The 25,570-nt window shown below is 40.4% G+C and overlaps 1 protein-coding gene across 1 annotated transcript; it reads left to right on the top strand.

The window, feature by feature from the left end:
• Nucleotides 1-2: 2 nt before the first annotated feature.
• Nucleotides 3-24,112, top strand: IMPAD1 (inositol monophosphatase domain containing 1; the record flags this gene model as incomplete). The annotated part of the gene is made up of 5 exons (XM_025216022.1): nt 3-131; nt 17,714-17,873; nt 19,089-19,184; nt 20,527-20,688; nt 21,892-24,112. Coding segments are annotated over 5 exons (819 nt in total), but the record flags the coding sequence as incomplete, so codon positions are not given.
• Between the last annotated feature and the right edge of the window lie 1,458 nt (nt 24,113-25,570).

Here is a 25,570-nt window from a genome sequence, read left to right on the forward strand (position 1 = left end):
AGGCCGACGCGCTGCAGGAGCGGGCCAAGGGCAAGACGCGCGAGGGCGCCGAGGAGAAGCTGACGAGCGGCGACCTGCTCTCCAACCGCAGGATGGTCTCGCTGCTCCGCGCCGCCTTCCCCGGCCTGCAGGTGCGTCCCGCCGGGCCCGGGGCGGGGGCGGGGAGCACCTAGGTACAAAGGGAGGGAGGTGCACGGAAGGACAGTCGGGGAGGTAAGTACAGGGTTCGGATGACACTGGGACTCGGGGGAGGGTCTGCGAAAAAAGTTAAACCAGTTCATTGATGAACAAATCCACCTAAGTGAAGGAGCAATCCAGTAAGAGTCCCCCCCCCCCCCCTTTATGATTTTCAACTCTTACAGGGGGCCTCTTGTCTCTTATGGGGGACTCACCCCCCAAGCTCCCCCTTAATTTGCACCTTGAATAAATAAGTAGATTGGTAGGTAGGTAGGTAGACAGATGATAATTTGTCTGTTTATCAGCTGTCTTTCTGTCTACCTACCTACCTACCTACCTCAGGCCTAGTTGAGTGTGGGGCCCCAAGAGCCCTGGAGGTGGGTCAGATAGATCTACCTACTTACCTACCTTCTGTATTTCTATCTGTCCCACCTCCAGGGCTCTTGGGGCCCCTCTCTCCACTAGGCCTGCAGGGTAAGTAGATAGGTGGGTTGGTAAGTAAGTATGTAGACAGAAAGATAGTCATGTAGGTAGGTAGACAGCCTCCCCCTGCACCACCTCAGGGGCTGTTGGGGGTATTTCCCTCAGGCCTGTGGCTCCAGGCTTTGTCACATGTTCATTTTAGACAGCTCGGGGAGCTCTTAACCCCCCACAAAGAGGCGGAAGCCAGCTTTAAGCACCCATTGGGCATCAATGTGAATCCTCATTACCCGACTCCAATGTGTGGCTGCTCCCCAGAGATGAGCTGCCCGCACTTCAGTCCTTCAGCATCCCAGGATGCAGTGTCCCCTGTCCCTTACCATCCTGTTCTGTGTGGGCCACTCACAGCTGCTTGCCAGCCCGCTAGTGACAAGTCACTGCTCTGCAGATTGGGGGCAGTCTAAAGGTTTTTAGGCTGAACATGTGACTAGTCTAAATTTGAGTTAAACGTAACACCAGTCAACATCTGAGAAGCTTAAAATGCAACATGTAGTGGGGCTGCAGAATACGCTCTGATGCCATCAAAAAGGCAAAGATAATGTTGGGATTATTAAGAAGGGAATTGTAAACAAAACTGGAAGTATCTTGATACCCCTTTATAACTCTGTGGTGTACTCGCACCTTGAATACTGTGCCCAGTTCTGGTCCCCACACTTGAAAAGGATAGGGAAGAATTAGAGAACGTCCGTAGAAGGCAACAAGGTTGATCAGTGGCATGGAGGGGCTTCTGTATAAAGAGAGACTCGAGGCTAGGCCTATTTGGAAAAGAGATGCTTGAGCGGGGGGGACATGATCAGGGTTTACAAAATAATGAATGGTGTAGAGAAAGTCAGTAGGGATTTGTTATTTACTCTCCTCGCACAATACAAGAACTAAGGGTCACAAAGGGAAGCCAGTAGCTAGTAGGTTTAAAAACTCACAAAAGGAAGCTCTTGTTAAAGTGTAGGACTCCTTGGCAGCAGATGTGAAAGCTGACAGTGTAGCCAGATTCAAAACGGGTTTGGATACATTTTTGGAGGAAAGGGGCATCAGTAGCTATTGAGCATGGGAGTTAGGGTTACAGCCTCTGATTTGGAATTTTTTAAGTCTTAAATGCTAGAGACTGCAAATGAGAGAGAAACAGTGGGGACTGGGGGGGAAAGGGGGGAACCCATGTCATACCCAGTTCACTTTCTGTTCAGCGTCTGCTCTGCCACTGTGTGACACAGGCCTATTAGTCACATAACAGGAGCATAGGTATTGCACCCACAGAGGAGATGGTTAGCCCTGCCCTTTGTTAGAGGGAGGCTATCTGGTGTTTGTCCACTGATTACTTGGGACAGTGTAATGATAGCAGGGACAGGAGTGAGGGTCAAAAGTGCTCCAAGGGGGAATCCTGAGCGCAGACCACACTGGCCAGTGCCAACTGGCCCTCTAGCAAGTCCAAGGAGCCAGTGGACACTGTCCAGTGAACCTCTGCCCAGAGACATGATTGAATATGGGACAGGAAAATGGCCCTGCAGTCCCCAGGGCCGGGTCCTCCTTGCTGGAGCCTCCATCCTGGTTAGATAGATGGCAAGCTTGATGGGCTTGGGGATAGGGAGTATATACAGCAAAAGGTGGGGCGAGTAGTACAGCCAGAACCCCAGCAAGCTGCGTGACACAGAGCTTTTGATTTGCCATTCCAGAACATAGGCCAAAGCCCAGCAATTAGAACTATGAGCCCCCCTATTAAGGGCACGTCACTGATCACTTGGGACATAAAAAACAAAATAGGGATGGGAGTGCCCACTGACCCTTAAACAAGTCCAAGGAGCCAGTTTAAAATTAGAAAAAAAATACAGCTCATCTTCAAATGACTTCTTTTTATCGTTTTTGCAGCATTTTTCATCTGTCCTTCCATGGTGGGCTCAAGCACAGTATGTTATGATGGGTGTGCTCTGACTAGCTCTCTGTCATTTAAGTTGAGGAATTAGATTTGGCCTGTATAAACTCATATACAACTTGAGATACCTTTGTTTTGGTTTTTTTTCCCCATAGCTGTCAAACACCTGCATCTCTCATTGACTTCTGAAAATTGGGCCCTAGTGTCAAGTCAGGTACCCAAATCAGAAACCATTCTAGAATATTTTGGCTTTTGAATAGCTAGGAAGAAGAAACAGTATCAAATGAGGCTTCGGGAGGAACTGGCAGTTACAGGGAAAAATAAAGATAATAGATTTTTTGTGGCAGATTATAGCCAAAGGGAGAAAAAATTTAGCTTATTCCCTGATGCATATAATCCTGAGGAAACATGGGTTTCATTCCTTTAAAAGTAAATTTAACAGTTTCGTTGGAGCTAGCAACTTGGCTTTTATCTCCTGTCCATTGATAAACGAATACCTTTAACAAATCCCTTGAAGTTAAATTGAAGTGTTTTGAAATTCTTACAGAAAGTGCTATAGTGACAAGTACTATTATAAATTTTAAAGATCTCGTAATTGCTTTCAACTTGTCAAAGACAACCAGGAAGCAAAAAGTGTTAAGCATCTATTTTATACCAGTATCGCGCACACAGGCAGGCCTAAGAGTAAGAATTTGACACCAGTTTTGTTAACTTCTTACGCTTCATCCCATTTACAGACTTTAAAGAGCTAATGCATTTTAATTTTTCACAGTTACAGTGTAAATTGAAATGATGTACTTTGAGGGGAAGGACATCTGAGAGAACTTGCCTGCCTGCCTGCCTTATTATATGTGACTGCATATATTGTGTTCTCTCTCCTTCCTTTTTTTCCACTTAATACATCTAACAAAAATTATTAAGAACATAAAGAAAATATTTGGGGTCTTTTATTTAAGTCATTGACTTCATGAAGCCTAGACCTTATTTTTTGAGTGGTATATTAGCACAGTCAAATGCAAGATCTGACAAGGACTCAGTTGTTTGTTAGTTTTGACAAAATCTTTAAAATGCTTAGTCTTTCTGAATGTGCCACGTGACACATTCAGTAAGGAACCAAAAGGAAACCCAGTGTTTTCCTAGATGTACAGTGGTGTGAGCTTTCTTGAGAGCATACCCTGGGCTTCGCACAGATGCTGAACAGATGCAGAAGGCTGCATACTGGGGACTTCCCCTGAGTCTAGGGACAAGGTTTCTCTTTTGTATGTATAGAAGGAATGGAGGTGGGGACATTCAACAGTTGGTTCACTGGCTCTGCTGTCCTTCCCTCTGTCCACCACCAAACCATAGCTCTGCAGATGCTCCTGGAAGCCAGGTGCCTGATGAGACTCATACAGGTGTCTATATCACTGCATGGTTCCCAGAAATTCTCACTGCTTTTGGAGAATTTCATTAGTTCCCTTTTTGAGAACTCAGTGCAGCTGATTAAAAAGAGGGGATCAGACACTGCCTCAAAGTGTGAACTTTCTGAACTAGGCTGTTGATTGCTTAATACCTTATTGGTGGCCAGCAACCTGCTTTAAATCTGCTGCTGGATTGACCCAGTCTGGATTAGTGGCAGATAGGCAGGCACTAGGATCCAGCTGCAGCTGGTACTTTTTCCCCTCCATGACAGCACATGGAGAGTGGCTGGAGCCAAAGCTTCCCTTTGCCAAAGGCTGCTGATCCTGTAGGCTGGATCAGATGGCTCTGTGGGCTGTAGATTGCTGACCCCTGCCTTACGTTGTCACGTATGTGCAAATTGTGGTCATAATGTTAGCAAATAATAATGGTGGCATTTTACATTTGCTTTTCATGGTTGCTTACAGCTACATAATATGTGTCACAATAGAGAATGGACACCTTTGTCTACATCTTGGTAGTTGTTAACTTTGAAAACTCTTCCTCAAAACTTGTTTGTTTGCCATTATGCAAGATTTTGGGTTTTGCCGTAGTTACCTAGCATTACACAAGCATCCTGTGGTAAGAGCAGGGCTAAGGAACTAGTAAACCAGTTACATTTGCTATAGGAAAAACTTTGCATGTCCAGCCAAATACATTTTAACTGACATTTGTGCTCTCCAAAAGAAGTGTAGTGCTTTTTGTGGAAAACAGTAGAAGTCTGGAATCTTTTTTGGTCAGATTTATCACCCAGAATATTTTCTCCTTTTCCCACACTCTTCTCAATAGAAATTCCAAATTAAAAACTTCTGTTAATTTTATTTTTAATACAAGTTGATAGGAAAGTGTGCTTGAAGACATTGCATTGTAAACAAAGATGTTATTGAAAACAGTAGAAATTGCAGTCTAATGTGCCAGAAAACTTAGAATAACTGAAGTATATATTAACCTTATCTATTTAGCTCATACTTTCTGCAGATCTTTACATAGGTGTGAGATATCAAAAGCTTTGATACATACAGCTGTATGCAGTCTAGAGAATTGGACACTCTTAACAATTCCACATTTCCTAAAGACATGCTATTTTTGTCCAGTTTCTTGAGCAGTTTCTCATGTTGCGTGAATCCTGTTAATGCGTGTAGTTCTCTGTGGATCCTTTCTTTGCAGGGTAGGAGTCTGGTTTATGCGCAGGTTATCTTTGAAGAGACAATCTCATTCAGTAAATTCATTTTATTATTTATTTTGCCTTATTATATTTTCAATATGATTGTAATTTTGTAGTGTTCAAAAATAGTGTAATTAAATAGTAAGAAAAGGGTTATTTATTTGATCAAAGTAAACAGAAGAACCAGTAAGCCAATATAATTTTGGGTGTACTGTTTATATTCTGTGATATGTTATTTAACGTAAAAAAGGTGAAAAGCATGTAGGCAATCTGTACCAGAAGCAGATCATCTTGCTAAGACCTCATTATTCATAGAAAAGAAAGAATCAGACTTACTATAGGAATTGAAATAAACATTTAAAGTGTCTTGGATTCCTGACACTTCTAATTTCCAAAAACAGTATTCAAAATCTGTGGAGGTGAGAGTCATAGAAAATACTACACCTTTGGGTTTTTTTGAAGAAAAAGTGTACAGTGTCTCCAGTCTCTGAAGAATGTCAAAAAACAAACAAACCCCTGCTTCTACAAGTTACTGGAAACTGATGTAAGCTACCTAAATTTGCATCGGGTTGAGTGAGACAGTTAAATTGGAGCAAGGATCAGAGCAGGGCATACTCTTTACTGAGTATTATTAAATATTTGTATTGCAGTTTGTCCTTTGGATGCCTTTCAGGATTGTGTGGGTTGGTAGGCAAACATAAAAGTTTGCCACAAGGAGTGTACTGTCTTAGAATATGATGTATACTGACATACTAAACGTTACTTTAAAATATTTTGTTTGCAAAGCCAGGCATTTAGAAAGTAAAAAAATGTTTAGAATTTAAAGATGCCTGTGCCATCTTAGTTTTCACCAGTGTCAGTGAAATTAAAATTTTAACATCTTGGAAAGTAAGTTGAGGGCTTGAGTTCAACCCATAGCTATAAGGAAGTAGCTTCTGTTAAGGTATATAGCATTATATTATTTTTTCCATACTGCACATAATAAAGTGTATCTTGCCACATACCAGCTGTGAAGTTCTAATACTTTCATGCTTGCCATATCCAAATCAGGTTCCTGTGATGTTCTGGGAAGTGATGCTATATTTCACAGGCAAAATTCCAGTTTTGCTCTTAGATGGTAGATATGTCATGCTTTTAACAGTGGTCCAGAAATGACGATTTAAATATAGTTGGTGACTTTTAATAGCAACATGTTGGCCACTTGGTGCCATGTTCCTCCTAAGCAGCTGGTAAAGGGAGTGTTGTCTAAATAAAATACATGGTATGGAAAATGTTCCCACTGAAAATATTTGTGGAGAATGACAGTATTAATGACTGCATTGTGCAAGTGAGTTATAAAGCCAAATGTTGCTAAAAACTTAATGGGTATTCTTTCAGTATATTTTGTTGTTTTACTTTGCACCATTTTTTTTCTAATGGGACTACTACTCTCCTGGATCTGGGTGATTAAAATGCTTTTGTGATTCAGGTGGTCAAAAAGCAGACCCCTGCAAGTTTGTAAGTAGAACAGCGAACTGAGTGTTATTTGCAAATAAACTATTGTAAGGTAAAAGAAGGCAAAGTTTAACCTGCATCATTCCTACAAACTGCCTCTGTGCTTTTACCCCACAGTAGAAGAAAACCTGGGTAAGGGAATATACAGGATCAGTTCTATTGAAGGAACTGATGTGACATCCTCATTCCCTTTCATCTCATGGTAAATTGTTCATGTGTCCGTACCATGAGATGTAAACCTTTCCTTAATAGAAATTGTCTGAGATTGTATCCTTTAACATCGTCTTTGAATTGGTAGTTAGTGAGTATGCTAGCTGTCTGCACTAAGATGAAATTCAGGCCTGTAATGGTAATGTATTCTATGATTAACTGATTAAGTGTACTTCAGTTTAGCAGGTTGTATACTTTGCTTTTTTGCAGATATTTTTAAGTGAATTTCGCTGTACCTTCTGGGGTGTGGTACTAAATAGTACTATTTTCTTACTGCGCTGCATAACAGATCTATTTGGGCTCTTCATGCTCAGCTAATCTGCCTCTTTTCTGCAGTTTGTAAGAAGTGGTGGAAGGGCTGATGGTGACTATTTAGCAATGTGAATGGTTTTCCTCTTTCTAACGGAAAGAGCCTGTTGCCTCATTGTATAGGGCACTAAATAATCATTATTTAACAAGCTTTCATCTCTATTAACCTGTCAACTAAGGACAAGATGATTCCTTGTATATTTTATCTTTTCAGATATCTATTTTCATTATTTAAACAGCCTGCTGGAGATTGACAGGCCTTGGTGTCACAGAAATCACACAGTAGAGTGACTTTCTTTCATGAGACAATGGTAACCTAAATTCATTTTGTGGAGTATGTGAAATGTGGTGCTGGTTTCAGTCTGTTTCCTGGCAGATATGTATCCAAATATATTTAACACATCTTGCCAATCAGTGGTTGGCCTTTGACAGTCTGCTGGGCTGTAGACCAAATGACTATCTTGTTCCTAGAGGAGTGACTCTGAGGCAATGGATTAAAGTATATAAAATGAAGCCTTTGATCTTTGAGAAGGCAGCATACTGGTTGAGGGAAGGGACCTAGAACCTTGTGCCAAAAATATGGTAGAACTCATGTCCATTTATGCGTAATTCCTGATACTGTCACTTTTAAATATGAAATGCTGTGTTGTAGGAGCTGCAGAATGATTTAAATTAGCTTATGAAATGCATTCTGAAATTACTACTTTAAAAAGAAGTATACCGTAATTTCTCACATACAGCATGCCCCATAACATAATATATACCTTATTTTTTTTAAAGGCAGAATGAAGAAAGTATTTTTCCAGAGTTGTTTGGCTGCATAGAAAAGGGACAGCGTCTAACCTTCAGCTGAATCACCTTCCCTATTTTGCCTAACTAAAGCTGAAACCCTAGGTAGTACTGAAAACTAGTCTCCATAGGTGGATCTATTTTTTAAGAGCTAAAGAGTTTCCAGGAAATAGGGGGAGAGAGAGACGGAGAAACCAGGAGCAGCTAGCAGACAGATAAATTACCCTAAGAAAGGTTAGCTTGATTGGTAGAACATCAAGATAGTTAAAAAGGAGAGACAATAGTTAACACTGTGGATTGAAGAACAGTGAACCATTATATAAATTGACCCCCTCAGTTGTCTGAATAGTAATACCACAGCTGCTGCATTGTGGAGCAGAAATTGAAGTGGGTGCTTCTGTCCATCAGAAAATCTGCTTCTCTGCTTGATACATACACTCTAATTTTCCAGGGAAAGGGTGGGTGGGTGGGTTGTGTGTATATGTGAGGAAGCCACATGTGATATGTAATATGTGATATAATTCTAAAGGTTTAAAACTAATAAGGCCTAGTAAATGAATAACCAGTGTTAGAGCAAAAATAAATCCCTGAATTAATATTACATAACTGGACTCTCAAATAACTTTTGTTGTTGTTGCTGCATTGACGCATTTGTTAAATGGATTATTTACCCTGCCATTCACAAAATGTAGTGCTGGGAAAGCTACAGCAATTACTCATATGGATTGCTGATACTAGGGGAAGTGGGGAGTAAAGAAATAGCTTTAACTTATTTGATTTTTAGCATACAAGAAAGTGCCTATGTATTTTTGTTCCTTTTGTTATAGAGTAAACTCAAATAATATGCATAAATCAAGAGTGACAGCTCTTCCTAATACAGTGACAGCTCTGCTGAAACACTGTCACAGTGACACTCCTTATAAACTGGGCCATGTAAAGTAGTGCCCATCTCAAAAGCCTAAATGGGGTTCTTGCTTTTTATAAGTAGTGTGTTTCATTTAATACTTTACAGTAAGCTGACTAGAAAAATGTTTGCTCTTAAATGGGTTCACTCTGAACACAAATTAATGCTTACACATTTAAAAGATGTAAAAACAAAATCGAAGTCAAAAGGAGACATGAGATGAGCAAAACTGCCGTCTTGCTGCAAAACCAAAATGTTCAGTATTGACAAAAATCATTACTGTAGATGGAGTGAAAACTTAGCACGAAAGTAGCTGCTGCTTTATTTGATTTGGGGCTTTATTTGATTTGGAGCTGCAGTGCTGAATCATGCTTAATGGACTCTCATTTCCTAGATATTTATTCCTGTTTTTAGAAATAGGATGCTTGGTTTTACATGTTCTAAAATTTGGGAGAAACTCTTCTCCTGTATTGTTGCCATACGAGGTGTGCACGTGCTCTGACTTGCTGAAGAAGGGAGGATTGTTTTAACAAGTTTTAGTATGTCCTCACCTTCACACAAGATACAATGGTGCATATGAATGCTGGAGAGAAATGAGGCAGTGTTTCATCTTGCTATGTAAGTATTTTGAAGGAAAAATAACGTTTGACCAGAGAAAGTTAAACTGTCTATATGACAGCATGTCTGACAAGGAATGGGGTATAACTCAAGTGAGATACTCACTCTGTGGTTGTAGAATGTTGTATGTATGCCAGTGGTCTTCAACCTTTTTAAGTAGGAGATCACTTTTCGAATTTAAAAGCAATCCAAGATATACCTCCTCCTCCCCCTCCTGCCCAGCATGTAAATCTGGGGGCGGGGTAGATTGAGGCAGAGGGAGAAAAAATTATTTGGGGGTAAGCACCCACAGCAGGTAAGTCTGTGGAGGGAGGGGAAAGGGCCATGCTGGGATGAGGCACACTGAGACCCCAGCCCTAGCCCCACTCCCTCTCTCACTGCTGGGGCCTTGATCTGCTCCGTGCCCCCCCTGCTGCCCCACCCCAACAGCAGTGAGGGAGGGAGTGGGGCTGGAGCAGGGAGATGCCCTGCAGGCGGGGTGGGATGGAGCTGTGAGCGACTCATCTGGGGGGGGCACACACCCCAGGAGGGCACGGGGACACCTGCTCCCAGATCTGCATGAAGCAGGGCAGGGTAGGCTGCATTTGCAGGCTGGGGCCAGGCTGTTCCTGGAGGAGGGCTGGCCCACGCTGCACTTGGGCTGGGCAGCGGCTGCAGAGGCACTAGGAGCGGGGCTGCAGCTATTAAAAAATTCTCTGTAGCCCCCACCCAACCCTGCTCTCAGAACCACCGCCACCCACCCCAAACACAGTGTGGCCCAGCCTCCTCCAGGAACAGCCCAGCAACAAATTTTTGGGTGGCTGCAGCCCCCTCCCCCTCATCGGCCCCGTAACCCTGCTCCCAGCACCGCCACCGCCTGGCCCATGCACAGCATGGGCCAGCCCCCCTGCCGGGAACAACTCAGCCACAGCTGCAGCCCACCCCACATGCAGCTTCAGGGGCACACAACCCCTGTGCCTCCTGGGGTGCATGCTCCCCACCCACGCCCCCGGATGAGCCACTTGTGGCTCCATCTTGCCTCACCTCAGCTGCAGGGCTTGCCCCCGCTCCCTCACTGCTGTTGCAGCCACCCGCACTGCCCCATGTTTGGCAGGGCACTTACCCCGCCCCCGATCAGTGTGCATCAGAAGCAGCTTCCATTGTGGGCTGGGCTTTGTGCCCCAAGCCCTGCTCCAGCTGCCCCAGGAGCAGCCAGATGCCATGTGCATCCCACCACTGGGCTGAGCTGGACCTGCATATGCCCAGCTGCAGCAGGGCTTCAGGTGCAGTGGCAGCTGCCTCTGTCCCACACAGAAATGGGGGCGGCCACCTGGGCTAGGGCCCCACTTACCTATTCCTGTTCCTGGCAGGGCTGCACTGTCCCTCCCTCACCATGGGGGCTTCAGTCTGGCCCCCATCCCTTCCCTCCCCCAGATTGACCTGTGTGCTCAGCCCCCCCACCTCCCCCAGCCCAGGATCGACTAAAAGAAGCTCCAAGATCGACCGGTTGGGGACCAGTGATGTATGCTCTCAGAGGTGCACCATTTGGGTACTTTGTTATGGATTAGATTCCTGGAACTGGAAGCAGTACAAGGGCAGCCAAGACTATAATAGACTCAAGACAAGGCTGGGAGTGTGTGTGTGTGGAGGGGTAATAGCTGTGAGGGAAGTGATTAAAAGTTGTGGCAAAACAATTTTAGCATTTTACAGAATCTTTTGCCCTCTGTGCCTTCTGGCATCCAGTAAATTGGTCTTGCTGGCTAATTTTTTTTATCAATGTATCACAGGTGGGAATTCATCTTGACCCTGTTAGTTTGAAGATGCTTTTTAATATTACTGACTCATAAGATCCTGTCAGCTCCTGCCATTCTTGGCAAGGGCACACTGGCATGAAAGTATAAATCTGACTTCTGCACAAATGTTGCAGCATTCAGATCTCAAACCCAATGTTAAAATGCTTAAACTTCTCCAACTATAAACTGCCTCAAGCAACCAACTACCCAGTTACCTGTTTGATAATGTTCCACATGCCATTTTAAAAGTCCAGCATGGTTATTGGGTATCTTGTTAAACAGACTGTTCCTTTTTAAACTGGCTCCTTAAGAATAGCTGCCAGTAGGGTGGATAAAAATCAATGATTTTTTAATTTAAATAAGATTTTTTGGTTTAATTGCATTTTTTACTTTTTTAAGATGCTTTTTTTTTTAAAAAAAACCCCTCATATAAAGATAGTTTTAATTTAAGATATGTTAAAGCTTAAAGATATCATCATGGAATAGGGATTATTACTTCTAAGTATATACTATTTGAAACAATAAATTAGAGTGTATTTTGAATAAAACAACCAAGGAAAGTGCAGTCGATGAACTGGCAATGTTATCACGTGTTAAATCTTTCAAATTGCTAGTGCATTTAATATTGTTCCTATGTACTATGAACTGGGGCCTACAACCCTATTTCCGAATGTAAAATCCCACTAAAAAGAAATTACTTGTTATTCATGTTGGCAGATTTGTCCTATTACTCCTTAAATATACTGTTTGTTAGTTTATTTTTAAGTACACTGGACTCATAACTTGGCTGTCATTTAAACCCAGGTATTAGCACTCTACAGCCTGCAGGCTGGACCTGGCCCACAAAGGTCCAGTCCGGCCCAGGCAATTGGTGGCATGCAGCTGTATAATGCTGACCATCTCCTCTGCAGCCCTCTCTGCTGCTGCTCTCATACCTGCGCTTACCCTAGCTGCAGAATTTGACTTTCTTTGCTGTTAGATATGGGAATTGACGGTAAGGGTAAGCATAGACAGCTTAGTCGTGTGGTGTGCAGATTTTTCAGCCCATGGTATAGAATGAATCACAAACAGCAGCACACAGCAGCAAAAGGTTGCAGACCCAGATCTAATCTACTGTTTCTTTCCTGTATTAATCAGTAGGTACATACCTAAATTGCGGAGATACAGAGGGGTTTTTTTGTGGCCCACTCACAGCACATAGAGATGATTTCCAGGGTATTTTGCAGCAGCCCCACCCCTCAGCATTGATTGGAGAGACCACGCCACTCAGCGCTGATTGGCAGAGAGGCCCCAGGGGGGAGTAGGGACAAGGGGTGGCTGCTCTTCATCTAGCCCTGCCCTTTGGTGCTGATTGGTGAAGAGGAACTTGCAGGGGGAGGAAGGATAAGGGGATAGGCACCATCTTGTCTGCTGACTTTTGTGCCGCCCTGCCAAATGGTGCGTTCCCCTCTGGGCAGCGAAGACCACTAGCTTCCATTGGGGAGCCAGCATTTTATATTTATTAAGGGTTTTTTGTTGTTGATTTTGTGGATTCTGTGAAAAATCCTGGATTTTTCAGTTCCCGCAAAATTGTGTAAATTAAGTAGGTCTCTATTAATTGGTACAGGCTCTCTTTATATTACAAATGGATAGTATCTGAATAAATTAATTTTTACTATTGGGGAAATCTCACTATTTCTGGTTTGATTCCTTACCCTCTTTCTCTAAATGTTTAGCATAGTATAGGTTAACTGGATTTTGAATGAGAAGTCAATTCTTTCCCTCAATTTTGCATTTCCAGTTCCCACATTTGCTGTTTCTGAAACATTTTAAAAACTCTTAAAAAGCTACCAAAAGTATCTGACTAGTCAGAAACCTTTTTAGCTTAAATATTAAGGTTAATTCTCTTTCATTTGGCAGACACAGAGGCAAAACTACACCTCTACTCTACCCTTTCCAAAAGTAGAGTAAATGAATATTGACTATTTTTCCTTGTCACCAATACTAACTAGTAAGCAAGCCTGTTTGTAGAGTGATATGATGCTACAAAGACTTCATAAAGTGCAGTTGAGGAATAGCTCAGCACCAGATAATGAACCACTGTGAGAATCTTCTAATTCTTTATGCAGACTGGACTGTGACTTGTTTGTTCAGATCGCTGGATTTATCCACATAATTTTTTTTTCTTTTTAGTAAGTTTATGACTTGCATCTCTTGTTCCTGAGCAATCTTAGATTTATCTCTTACTAGCAAACTACGAACAAGAATGTCTTCAATATAAAGAACTATTTTTTTTAATGCCTGGGAGTGCTTCTGTTGGGTAGAACACACAGCTGTTCTAGTCCAGATGTTTCCACTGAACCTTCTGTTCTGAGCTTTCGTGAATAATTTTCTTTAATTCATTGTGAGATTAGATAGGCCACTAACTCATTTTTAAGTCATTCTAAGCTTGCATGGTGTAGTTAGGTTGCCTGATTTATGCAGGAAGATAATTGGTAGTCTTTCAGTAGTAGTCTGTCCAGCATCCTGAATAGATGCTGTTTTGAGTAATGCATGCCAGCATTACTGTTTGGAGACTTTTTAAAAGAAAAAAAATACAGCCTATAGAGGCTTTTATAAAAAGTAAAGCATAGGGATAAAAGAGGAAGGGCAGACCATGTTTACTAAGTAAATGGCAGTTTGGCCACGTTATGTGGGGATATCTCTGCAATCTTGTTCTCTGTATTGGTGACGGGAAATTTTGTATCTGCTTATCAGTGAATATAGAATTTCCTGGATTGTGCCTTAAAATGCTTGCGAGTTAGAAGGATAATTAAAAATCTGTGACAGCCCATCAGGTATAGCCAAAAATTGTCTCAGAAAGTTTCTGTGTTTTCTCTGTTAATTAGACATGTGCTGATATATCAGTTGGATATCGGATTGGCACTGATAAACAGGAAATTTACATTGTAGGCTAATGGCTTTTTTGGCTGCTGTAGCTGATTATGTTCTTCGATAACTATAATTAATTATGCCTTTTGGCCGGGGCCCCTGCATGCCTGGGTTCTCTCCTGCTCTCAGGCCTGGGGTCCCCAGATGCCTAGCATCCCTTGGGAAATGGTGGGTTTCCTCCTGCAGGCAGGCAGCATTCTAGCCTGCAAGGGGTCCTGCTTGGGGCTGCTGGGAGCGAGACACAGCTGGCATGCATATGCATGGCCAGGAGTACAGCCAGGCAGCTTGGAGAGCAGCTCCCTGCAGATAAGTCTATAGAAGGGAACACACTCGGTGGGGAGCAGATGGAGGCCCCCACAGTGACGGAGGGAGTGGGGCTGGGGGTGGTGCCCAGCCAGGGTAGTGCATGGGACCTGGGGCAGGGAGTGAGACAGAGCAATGGGTGGCTCATCCAGGGGATGTGGCGGGGACAGCTCTCTGCCGCTGCGTGCACCGCCCAGGAGAGGCTATGGGGGCACATGCCTCCGCATGGGGGGCATGTGCTCTCCCAGATTTATGCACAGGATGGATGCAGGCTGCTTGCTGTGGGCTTAGGGCTCTCTGCTCTGGTGCCTGTACCTCAGGAGCCCTGCACCAGCTGCACACCCCTTGCCCACCTGGGAGTAGTGGGAGTAGCGCGTTTTGCCCCTGCTGCTGGGTGGGCAGGGGCACGCAGCTGGCGCAGGCTCCTGGGGCAAAGGCAGCAGAGCAGAGAGGCCCAAGCTCACAGTGGGCAGCTCACATCCGCCCTCACCCCACTCAGTTCTGCTCTGCTTAAAAGCATCCCCGTGCTCAAAACCTGTGGCAGCAGCACTTGAACTAAAGCTCATTCAATGAGCTTTAGTTCAAGCGATTAATCAAGCCTGCTCTGCATGGGAGCCAATGTGCACCACGCTGCGCTACTTGCAGTTGTATAAGCAGTGAAATGTGTGTCACCATGGAGAAAATAGCAGCAGTGTGCTCTTGCACTAAAGCACTTCTGAGGTGTTTTAGTTCAAAAGCACACTGCCGCCATTTTCTTTGCACCGACATGCATTTCACCACTTATACAACTGCAAGTGTCGCAGCATGGGGTGCTTGTCAAAGCACCGGGTGCTACGGCACTTGCATATGTAAAAATGTCTTTAAAGGCTTATCCAATTAGAGTTGGATGGTTATCCACCAGAAACAACCAATACATGTAGATCTGCAAATCTGATACAGAGCATTATGCTGGTGTACGACAGATTTCCATGGAGCATTTTTGTGTTGCATAAATGTCACAAATGCTAGAAATGGTGCCCATCACATCCTGCCACACACCGTTGATTTGATAGGTACCCTTTTCCCCAGATTCTGAAAGTGATTGCTTTCAGCTAGGGTTAGCCATTAATTATTATATCATGTTGCAAAGATATTAAACAAAAGCACTATTCTAAATTGATGGATGATTCCTGCTAAATGGAAATATTTTCTATTCTGAAGGGAAAACAAAATTTTTCTACAGGCTCCTGTTTTGTTCTGTTGTAAAATGTATAGATTACTTGTGTTGCCTTTTTTGAGTAATCAGATTTTTAATTTTCCCACCCCCAGCAATATTCTTCCTGAAAAGTTTATTGTATAGTACCAGATGTTTGATTTTTTTTTTTTTTTTTTTTCCCCCCTTTCCCCCTCCCCAGAGACTGAGATTCTGTATGCTTGGGAAACAGCACTACAGAACACTAAGCATTAGTTTTACATCAAGTGACTGAGACAACATATGGTTTTTCAATCATTGTATTTCCATATTTTTCTTTATGAATCATTATGTGAACAGCCACTACAGGTTTTTTTTTTACATGATGACCAGTTACAGCTGATGATTCATTTATAAGTTCTAAATGTCTTGCTATCTTTGGCCTAGATTAAGAAATTATATAAAATGTAGGGTTGACAACATCATTTGTGAAAAGAAAATGTTGAAGTGTGTCATTAGTACTTGTCTCCCGTTGCATCACAACTCTTACCCAAAGGCCACTGATGGGAATAATGGTTGCTTTTTTCCTTTCTTACCAATCTCTTATTTTCTCATTATTTGTATCCATAAATTTGTGCAGTGAAATGTGGAATGAGTAAGAATCCATTATTATAAACATTCTATAATTCAGCAATAACTGACATCATTTAGGTAGAGGTGCTTTACTTGTGAGGTCCCAGAATAAAATACTTCAACTTAATCTGAATTGCCATGTGATTTTGATTGCTGTGGCATATTGCAACTCTTAGTCTCTGTACATATCTCTTTAGGGAAAAATGCTTTCTCTTCCTATGTGTGCCTAACTCTTAGAAAGTGATGACCAAGTTGGTCAAGTTTGGTCACTCTCAGTATCATTGAACAAGTTGAGGTCACTCAGAGTTCTCATCTATACTGGAATTTGGAGAATGCTTCTCATTTCAGTAGGACTGGGCTATTTGTTCATTTTTTCCTGCCAAATAAAACTATGTTCAGTAAATGGAAATGGAAATTTGATAATCCAAGTATCATAGAATCATAGAAATTAAGGGCTGGAAGGGCCCTTGAAAGATCATCAAGTCCAACCCTGCTGCTCTGGGCAGGAATACTGCTGAGATCAAATGATCCCCCCAAAGTGTCTGTTCATTCTCCTCTTAAAGACTTCCAAGGTTGGGGATTGCACCACCTCCTTGGGAAGTCTATTCCAAATTTTGATCACTGTTACCATAAATAGTTTCTTCCTTGCATCCAACCTGAAACGATCCTTTAACAGTTTATGGACATTGCTCCTTGTCCTCCCATGGGGTGCCCTAGTGAACAGTCTTTTTCCCAGCTCCCAATATTCACCCCTTACATACTTACAGATGGCTACCAAGTCCCACCTCGGTTTTCTCTTCCCCAGGCTGAACAGTCCAAGATCTCTTAGTCTTTCCATGTAAGGTTTGTCCTCCAGGCTCTTAAACTTTCTTGTGGCCCTTCTCTGGACCCTTTCAAGATTCTCCACGTATTTTTTGAAATGCAGTGCCCAGAACTGGACACAGTACACCAGCTGGGGTGTCACCAATGCTGAGTAGAGAGGAAGTATCATTTCCTTAGCCCTTCTCACAACTTATTTAGGTAGCAGTTGTTACATCTCCATCTAGCAACTGATCTAGTGTATTACTTTAAATTCCTTTCAGTTAAATGATAATCCCTAACATGCACAGTGGCTCACTCATGGTAGAATTTTGAAATAAAGACTGTAAGCATAACAGTGGTATATCTATTTCACATGGTAGAAAATGTCCTTAATATTATAAGATCTGTCATTCATGTGTTTGCAGATAAATGTTGCTTATCTCAGCAAAACCTGAGAATTTTGTTTTGGTCATTTTGTTACATTTGAATAGTTTGAGTGACATTGTAATCCCTGAAGGTTGGGAGGTATTTTTTCATTGCCTGGCTCATAAAATTATGCTTATTTCTACACTAGTTTGGACGAAATAGGAAAAAACTTCTGCTGTATAAACAAGTATTTGATCATCCCAGTACCACAGTGCTTGACTACATCTGTTTTATGTTATTCTTAACACAGATCAACTCTGAAGAACACATTGAGACAGCTAACCTGGAGACGGTCATCTGGGATCGCAGTATTCCTGAAGACATAAAGAAAAAGATAGAACCTAGAGAAGTTCCAGCAGAAAGTGTTACTGTCTGGATTGATCCACTGGATGCTACACAAGAATATACGGGTAGCTGATGCATTTGGGTTGTTTGTTTGTTTTTAACCAGCCAAATGATTAATTCTAGCTGATTCCTTCTTTTATACTGTTTCATTTACTTTGAAAAGTATTAAACATTTTAATGTGGCATTTCTTATTTAGGGGCATAAACAGATTTAACAGTATTGGTATCAGACGATACCACAGTATGCTTAGAAACTAACATCTTCAATAACAGTGCAGAGCAGGTATAGCAGAACCATTGTAGCTTTAATCTTTTCAATAAAGGTTAAAATTACAACAATTTAGCAAGCAGGTACCACCACAGGAATATGCAGATATGATACATAACAGTTGATGTGCATCCCCAACTGGCAGCTTTTCTTTCCCTTTTAAAATGGTTAAAAAGTGCATTTGTTTATATCCTAAGATTTTTCTTGGCAAAGTTTTTGCAAGGTGAGCTACTCTTAAAAACGATATTTTGGCCAGATCTGTTTGCCCCAAACCTGAAATAGATTTGACATTTACATGTGACTGATGCTAAAACATTTTTTATGAGTGCAGGTGACACATTTATTCTATTTAAATTGACACTACAACAATGCTAAATTATTCAAAACACAATATTTTGCATTCTGATTTATCCCATTAGTTGAGTTATCTTACTTGTGCCTAAGCTAGATTTAAGAAATGGTCATAAAATAAAAATACATCACAGTTTCACAATCCTTGCCCCTTCTTCACAGACTCAAAATACTGCATGAACAGTTTAAAATACACACAGCCTTCAAAACCTGGAAAGAACATTCAGTTAGAAAATAGTCAGAAGGTTACTGAGGGGAATTTATTCTGTGAGCCCGATTTAACATTGTTTGTGGAAGTCCACATTGTAGATACAGGGGTATTAGATTTGAATTCCATAGGAGTTTAGTGCATATCTTGTAAACAATAAGACTGAAGGAAGAACTGGGAAATAGTCTCTTGGTAAATTTGGTATACCATAGAGATGGAAGAACATAGTGCCTCTTTAAAAGACCATATTGAGAATGCATTCTCACCCTTGCAGAATGAAATCACAATACAATCAAGGTTGTGGTACAGAGTATTCATTTACTACAGCTTCTCTAGCCTATCATGTTATTTTATGTATTTCAGTAAACATAAGGTCTGCTTTCTCTTTCTACTTTTTAATCTATGTAATATTGGGTTAATTCACATCTATGATTTTTTTTTTCCCTCCCCTAGAGGATCTTCGGCACTATGTTACAACTATGGTTTGTGTGGCTGTAAATGGAAAGCCAGTGATAGGAGTAATACACAAGCCATTCTCATCATATACAGGTATTGGTGTTCCTTCCTCTCCTTTCCTCCCTCCCTCCTGCTGCTTTCACTGATGTCAAGCTTAAATTAACTGTACATGTAAGGAAGACTGGAGTTAAATGGTAAAATAACACCTGGTAGCAAAAATTACTTTGTGTTCAAAGTTTTCAAGATTAGGGCCATTATCATGTTCATTGTGTTTAAAAACACAGAACATGTCCTCTTTTGGTTTGAAGAATGGTACATTGAAGTAACAAAACTGAAAATGAATTTGTTGACAAAGTTCATTTAGCATCGATCTGTGTCACCTTCCTCTAAAAACCCCTTGTTCATACAAGTAATCCATGAAATCCATGGCACTGCTTCCAAGAGTAAATATTTATTCATCTTGAGTGCTGATGACAGAATCAAGATCTTCGCAGTGATTGCTGATGTATCTGTCACTCAAGATTGGTTGGAACAAAAAATTCTTGGGAACAATCCCTGTTCAAAATACTCAGTATATATATACATTTTTTTTTGCCTTTTTGTTGAAGGTGAGGATGGATATGAGCTTAAGCATACACCTTGAGGTCTTGGGGGTGTTGCCACTAACTTACGAAAGGCTCAAACAAGGAAGAAGCTGAATATATTTGAAGGAAATGTGTACTATGTATTCCCTCTCAAAAAAGAAACATAACATAGTTTCCTTTTTTCCCTTAGGCAACACTGACCTCTTGAGTCAACAGAAATTATGCAGTAGCTCCAACTATGAGAACAAAGCAAATTCAAATGAATTGGGTTTTTATACTCATTAAGTATTCAAATTTGTCATTTTCTTCTAAATATATTACTCTCTAAAATGCTAATTGAATTCCTGATGTATATCATTAGTACCTTATTTTCACACTGAAGTAGCCTGGTTCTTTCAAAAGTGTATCACCTTTTTATCTAACTGCTGGGTGTGGGGTTGGGTTTTTTGTTTTTTGGGGTTTTTTTAAAGAAAATATTTTAATCAGCATAGATCTGAAAATCTGTAACCATAGTAATTGGATTTGTAAAGCTGTCAAATCTTCAGATATGGTATTTGAATAGAACCAGTGATGTAAAAATGGAAGCTTCCCCTGTTCTTCCCCCGTAAAAGATGCACACAGAATAAAATTAATAAGACACAACATGATGTGAAGTGCCTTAAGTAAAGTGGAGAGATTTTTTTTCTCTGAATTCTCTAGTCTAGGCATTTTTCTGCTAGAAAATAAATCTAATAAAAAAAAAAACCATAGGAGGAAGTGTAGTTCTCATTTTGTAAGTTGGAGTGTGTCTAATATTGTCCCTGAGGTTGATATCTTCAAAGTCTGTTAACAGAACATACTTCCTTTTGTAGTCTGGGCGATGGTGGATGGAGGGTCAAATGTAAAAGCTCGTTCCTCCTACAATGAGAGAACTCCAAGGATTATCGTATCCCGCTCTCACGCTGGAAAAGTAAACCAGGTTGCTCGGCAGACATTTGGAAATAAAACTACGATCATCCCCGCTGGCGGAGCAGGTTTGTTAACCTTAAGTACCCCATCCACTTTATTGCTCAGAGAAGGAGACGATTATCAAACTGGAGAAGGGACTAAGAGCCAAACAGTTGGCAGTAGAAGCCCTGGATACCATGCATATAGAGTGTTCAGCTGTAAGACCCTTAACTGATTCTGTCAAGAGTATTGGTTGGGTGGAAATAAAAATAATGTCCCCAACCATTCAGTGTACCATGAAAGGAAAAGGAAGTGCTGGAGACAGTGCCTTGAGCATTGAGGGAATAAGATCAAAACTAGTTGTTATGTTAAAAGGCTGATAGTTATTTCCAGATTTCTTGGAGTGATTGTACCTGGTATATATAGAGAGAGCACCTCAATAAAGGAGATGGAGAAGCACAAGTTTGAAGCAGTAACTACAGGCTGCTGCAAAATACAGATTGGTTTAATATCAATAGCTGCATCCTTCAAATAGGATGCAGTCACTCTATATTGATGAGCTATCCTGGGTACAAGAATTAATTTAAATTGGGTTATTGGAAGAAATGAAATTGATAAAGTAGATATTACACTAAATTGGTCTGCATAAAAAGGGGAACATTTAATATGAATAAAGTGGATTAGCTGAACTGTGAAATGAGCTAGAAGGGAGTTTTGTAAAAGAATGAAGTCTGTCTATATAATGAAGGCATTCTGATTTCATCTAGAGACTATTTTTAATGGGAAATGTATTTGTGAAAAATCTCTGGGCTGCCTTGCTTCTTTTAAAAATTGTTTTATTTAAATATATAAATATAGATACATGATCTTTCTTAAAATTAAATGGATGAAGGAGAAAAAGGTGGATTTGGGATTTTTAAAAGAGCGATCAGTTATAAAATTGTACAAATAACCCTGAGGGCAGAGATTTATTCATACATGGTCCAATTCTGTTTTGTGGATATGTCTGTGAGTGGCATACCAATAGAGAAGGTCCAAAGGAAATATGTTCAAAAATGGGTTTGCTCTCTTAAATGTGAGAGAATGGGAAATCTAGACTTTGGCATCTTGCAGGAAGGAAAACCAAAGGTGAAATTTTTCAGTTGAACTTCAGATGATCCAGTTAGTCTTCTTTTCATATCTTTTTATTCTGATAAGTAATTACATATAGTGAAAATGTCATTACTTATGATGAAATGGCAAGTATGATATTTTTAATTAACTGATGCTCCATTTATAATCCTTTTTAGGTTATAAAGTTCTAGCTCTCCTTGATGTGCCTGACGAGAAACAAGAAAAAGCTGATGTGTATATTCATGTGACATATATTAAGAAGTGGGACATATGTGCTGGAAATGCTGTGTTGAAAGCATTAGGTGGTCATATGACTACTCTGGCTGGAGAAGAAATCAGTTACACCGGTTCAGATGGTAATGAGGGTGGACTCATTGCCAGTATCAATATGGACCATAAGGCACTGATTGAAAAACTCCCAGATCTAGAGAAGACTGCACATAAATAAACAAAACTGCTGAGGAATTCAAGACTGCAGAAGCATGACTTGAAATGTTCAATCTGGGGGAACAGGTGTGAGAGTGACCTGTTAAAGGGTATTATGTACAAGAAGTAAAGCAACTCAGCCTAGTTCTGGGGACAACAAACAGCATCGGATTTTTTCAATGGTGGTGTTTAAAAACTCAAAAATAGAAAGGCATCAAGCTGCCTCATTCCTTGATTTCCATCTTTTTTTTTTTTTCAGACTGTTTCCATATAGTTTATTCAAAGTGCATATGCCGTGTACATGCGTGTGTGTATACACACACGCACACAGGTGAGTGTGTGAATATATCTGGTTAAAAAATCCAGATCAGTACTTAGATTATTATAATTAGTTCTCATGTGGATTATTCAATCTGAGTACATCATGTTCCAGTAGTTGTAGCACTTCCATATTGAATTACAAGGGAAAAAGATAAAATTTATATGGTTATTTGATAACTGTAACCCTTCTAGCAGGGAATATGGAACACAAGGTTATATTTCCATGAAGCACAAGAAAACAGACACAAATCTGTATGGAACAACAGTTAAAATCTTTGACAGTAGTATTTTATTGAAGAATAAAATATGTTCTCGACTATTCTGACATTTTTCTGAAAATTTAAACCAGTTTAATTCAAATATGAGAATTGTGAATATTGGTGATTAATAAATCAGTGTAATTATTTCTGTATCTCTTTTTAGAAAGATAATATTCCCTTGTATAATTTTTAACAATTAACTCTTGTCTTTGGTTTTAGTTTGTAATGTTCAAGGTGCATGCTAAATTCTTCTTTTTCAAACTTGTTCAGCATTCCGTGTTTAGCTCTGTATAAGCAGCCTCTTGTTTGTTTGTCTGTTTGCTAAGTTACTTGGCAAATACACAAAATTGATTTTGTTGGTAAAAATAAGTTGATCAATTTACGGTATGAAAAAGATTACCAGTTTTCAGGCACTCCTAAATTTGGTTGATGGCTTTTATTGTCGATTGTGTGAGAATAGCCCTTAAAGGTGAATTCCTTCCCACTGTAAACCCCACTTCTGAACAGTCTGTGACTACATATTGACCACATACATATTAGGAGTTTAGGTCTGCATTCAATCAGGGCACATTCTGATAATATTACATGGTTTTGGAAATTTTAGGAGATTTTGAACACTTCAGTACAGCAGTGTGATAGAGAAAAAACCCTTCAGTCCAATCCAGGATTGAAAAGGTTTTGCCCAAGTCACATAAAACAAAATGTTACTCCAGTAGCAAACAGTGGCACCATAAATAGTTGCAAACTTCTGTCTTATGAACCTGTAACCTTCTCAGAAGCTTTTTAGGGTGGTAGAGAAGCAGCATTTAATAAAGTTATTTTAGTCCCAGTAGGCAAATTTCACATCTCTTTTCAAGGAATAACATTTTCATTTAAATTTACATCTTTTTCAAGTCTAAGTTTATTTACTATAATGCAGACCACTCTTATGCAAAATCTTTTATCTTGGTAAAAACATCTTTCCTTTATTTCCATTTTTATTCATTTAAAAGAATGAGTTCATTTGCCTATCAGGAGTGTTACTTTTTTCCTTTAAGGTTGTTAATTTTTTAATAACATGCATATATGTCAAAAGCTCCCTTTAAGTGTATATGTACAAAATAATTAAGATAAGCTTATAGTTATTTGTATTTTTGTAAATTGTTTGGCAAAGTATACTAGTCATGGCTAGTCATTTGGTATGGGTAATATTTCTAATTGCTTTAACCAGTTGTTATCCTTTTTCCAAAACTCGCTGCTGCTGCTGATTTAATTTTACTTGGATAGACATTCTCAGAATTCTGCATAAAAAGTAAATTTATTCTAAATTTGGAACATAAATGGATTAACTGCTGTATTCTACAGAACAGAATGAATGCATACGAATAAAGGAGGACAGAAGTATTGTGAACTTGATTAATTGCAAATTTCATTGAAGAATAAAAATCAGCTCTTTAACCATGCTCTAATGGTATGTTGCAGGAAATTCTTTATAATTGGTTTCCTTCTGGCTGTAGAACTACTTGAGATTTAATAAAAAAGGCATCTTTTCTTTTAGTATTAATTAAAGAGTATGGGTTAAATATAACTCTACCAATAGCCACAATTAATATTTTCAAGTGTGATGTCTCCTAAAGGTAGGACAGAAGGTGTTTAAATAATACTGTGGGAAAGATTTTTATTTATTTATTTTTTAAGATTCAGATTAGGATAGCACAAACCTTTCCTCATGAAAATAAGACTGTTTATTTTAGGATTGATTCTACCACCTTTCCTCACATAGGGCTTGATTTCTGGTCAGACTGCATGCCCACATAAGAAATGGGAAGAGGGCAATGATTTCCCTTACCTTCCTACAGAAGGTACCTATGTGGGAGTAAGTGAGGATTTTCACCTGTTTGATTTCTCCCAGGTGTAGGCAAAGAGAGGATGAGCAAATCCTGCAGCTGCAGTCCCCCTACTTACTGGTCATACTGGCTGCGTCTACACAAGATGCTGACTGCATTACTGCGCAGTTTATACAAGTACTAAAGTTTATACACCAAGTTTATACAAGTACTAAATGACTAGTAACTGGAGTTACTGCACAGTAGCTCCTCCAAATGGCTTTTTTGTGACACTGTCTGCACAGTAGCCCAAGACTACTGCACAGTAGCATTGCATCACGCTTTCTGTTATGCGACGTTACTGCACAGTAGTCACAGGCTACTGTGCAGTCAGCGTCTCATGTAGATGCGGCCAGTTTGTAGTGCTGAGTCGGACTAATTTGTTTTTCAAATCGATTGCATCTGTAAGCATTTGGTTGCATCAGCACTAGGATACATAGCACCTCACAGGATCAAGACCATACTATTGGCTTGTACCAACGGAGTATTGCTTGCTAGGAGGTATGATGCAAGGAGTTGTAACTGGATATTTGAGTTGCAGCATCTTCCAGTACTTACTTGAGCTGTAGCAGTTTTCACACCACTTGTACAGAGTGGCCTAGAGTCACAGTCTAGCCCAAAGAGGTGTTTTCCTTTAAATGGGCAGAAATAAGCCCTTGATTGAGCTTTCTATGTTTTCATATTTTGCAAAGACCAGCTAGTAACTATAGGTTCTTTTGTAGTACTTATTTATATGTGCATTGGTATTTGTGAGTAAAACCAGGCCTTACTATGCTGTCTGTTTGACCATGCTTATTCTGTGTTCTTAAATATGGGATCATCTCAGCTTGATTATAATAATTTGGTCCCTTTTTGGTAAGAAGTCAGCCACCTGCTTAGTGTAGTAAGAGATCAAGTAATATTCTACCATGGCTGGAAGTAATTCTTTGCTCTGATTGATTCCCTTTTGGTCTCTGTCTCATAATGCTTTTAAATCATATTAT

The sequence above is a fragment of the Alligator sinensis genome, unplaced genomic scaffold, assembly GCF_000455745.1.
Source record: "Alligator sinensis unplaced genomic scaffold, ASM45574v1 scaffold281_4, whole genome shotgun sequence".
Classification (NCBI taxonomy): Eukaryota; Metazoa; Chordata; order Crocodylia; family Alligatoridae; genus Alligator; species Alligator sinensis.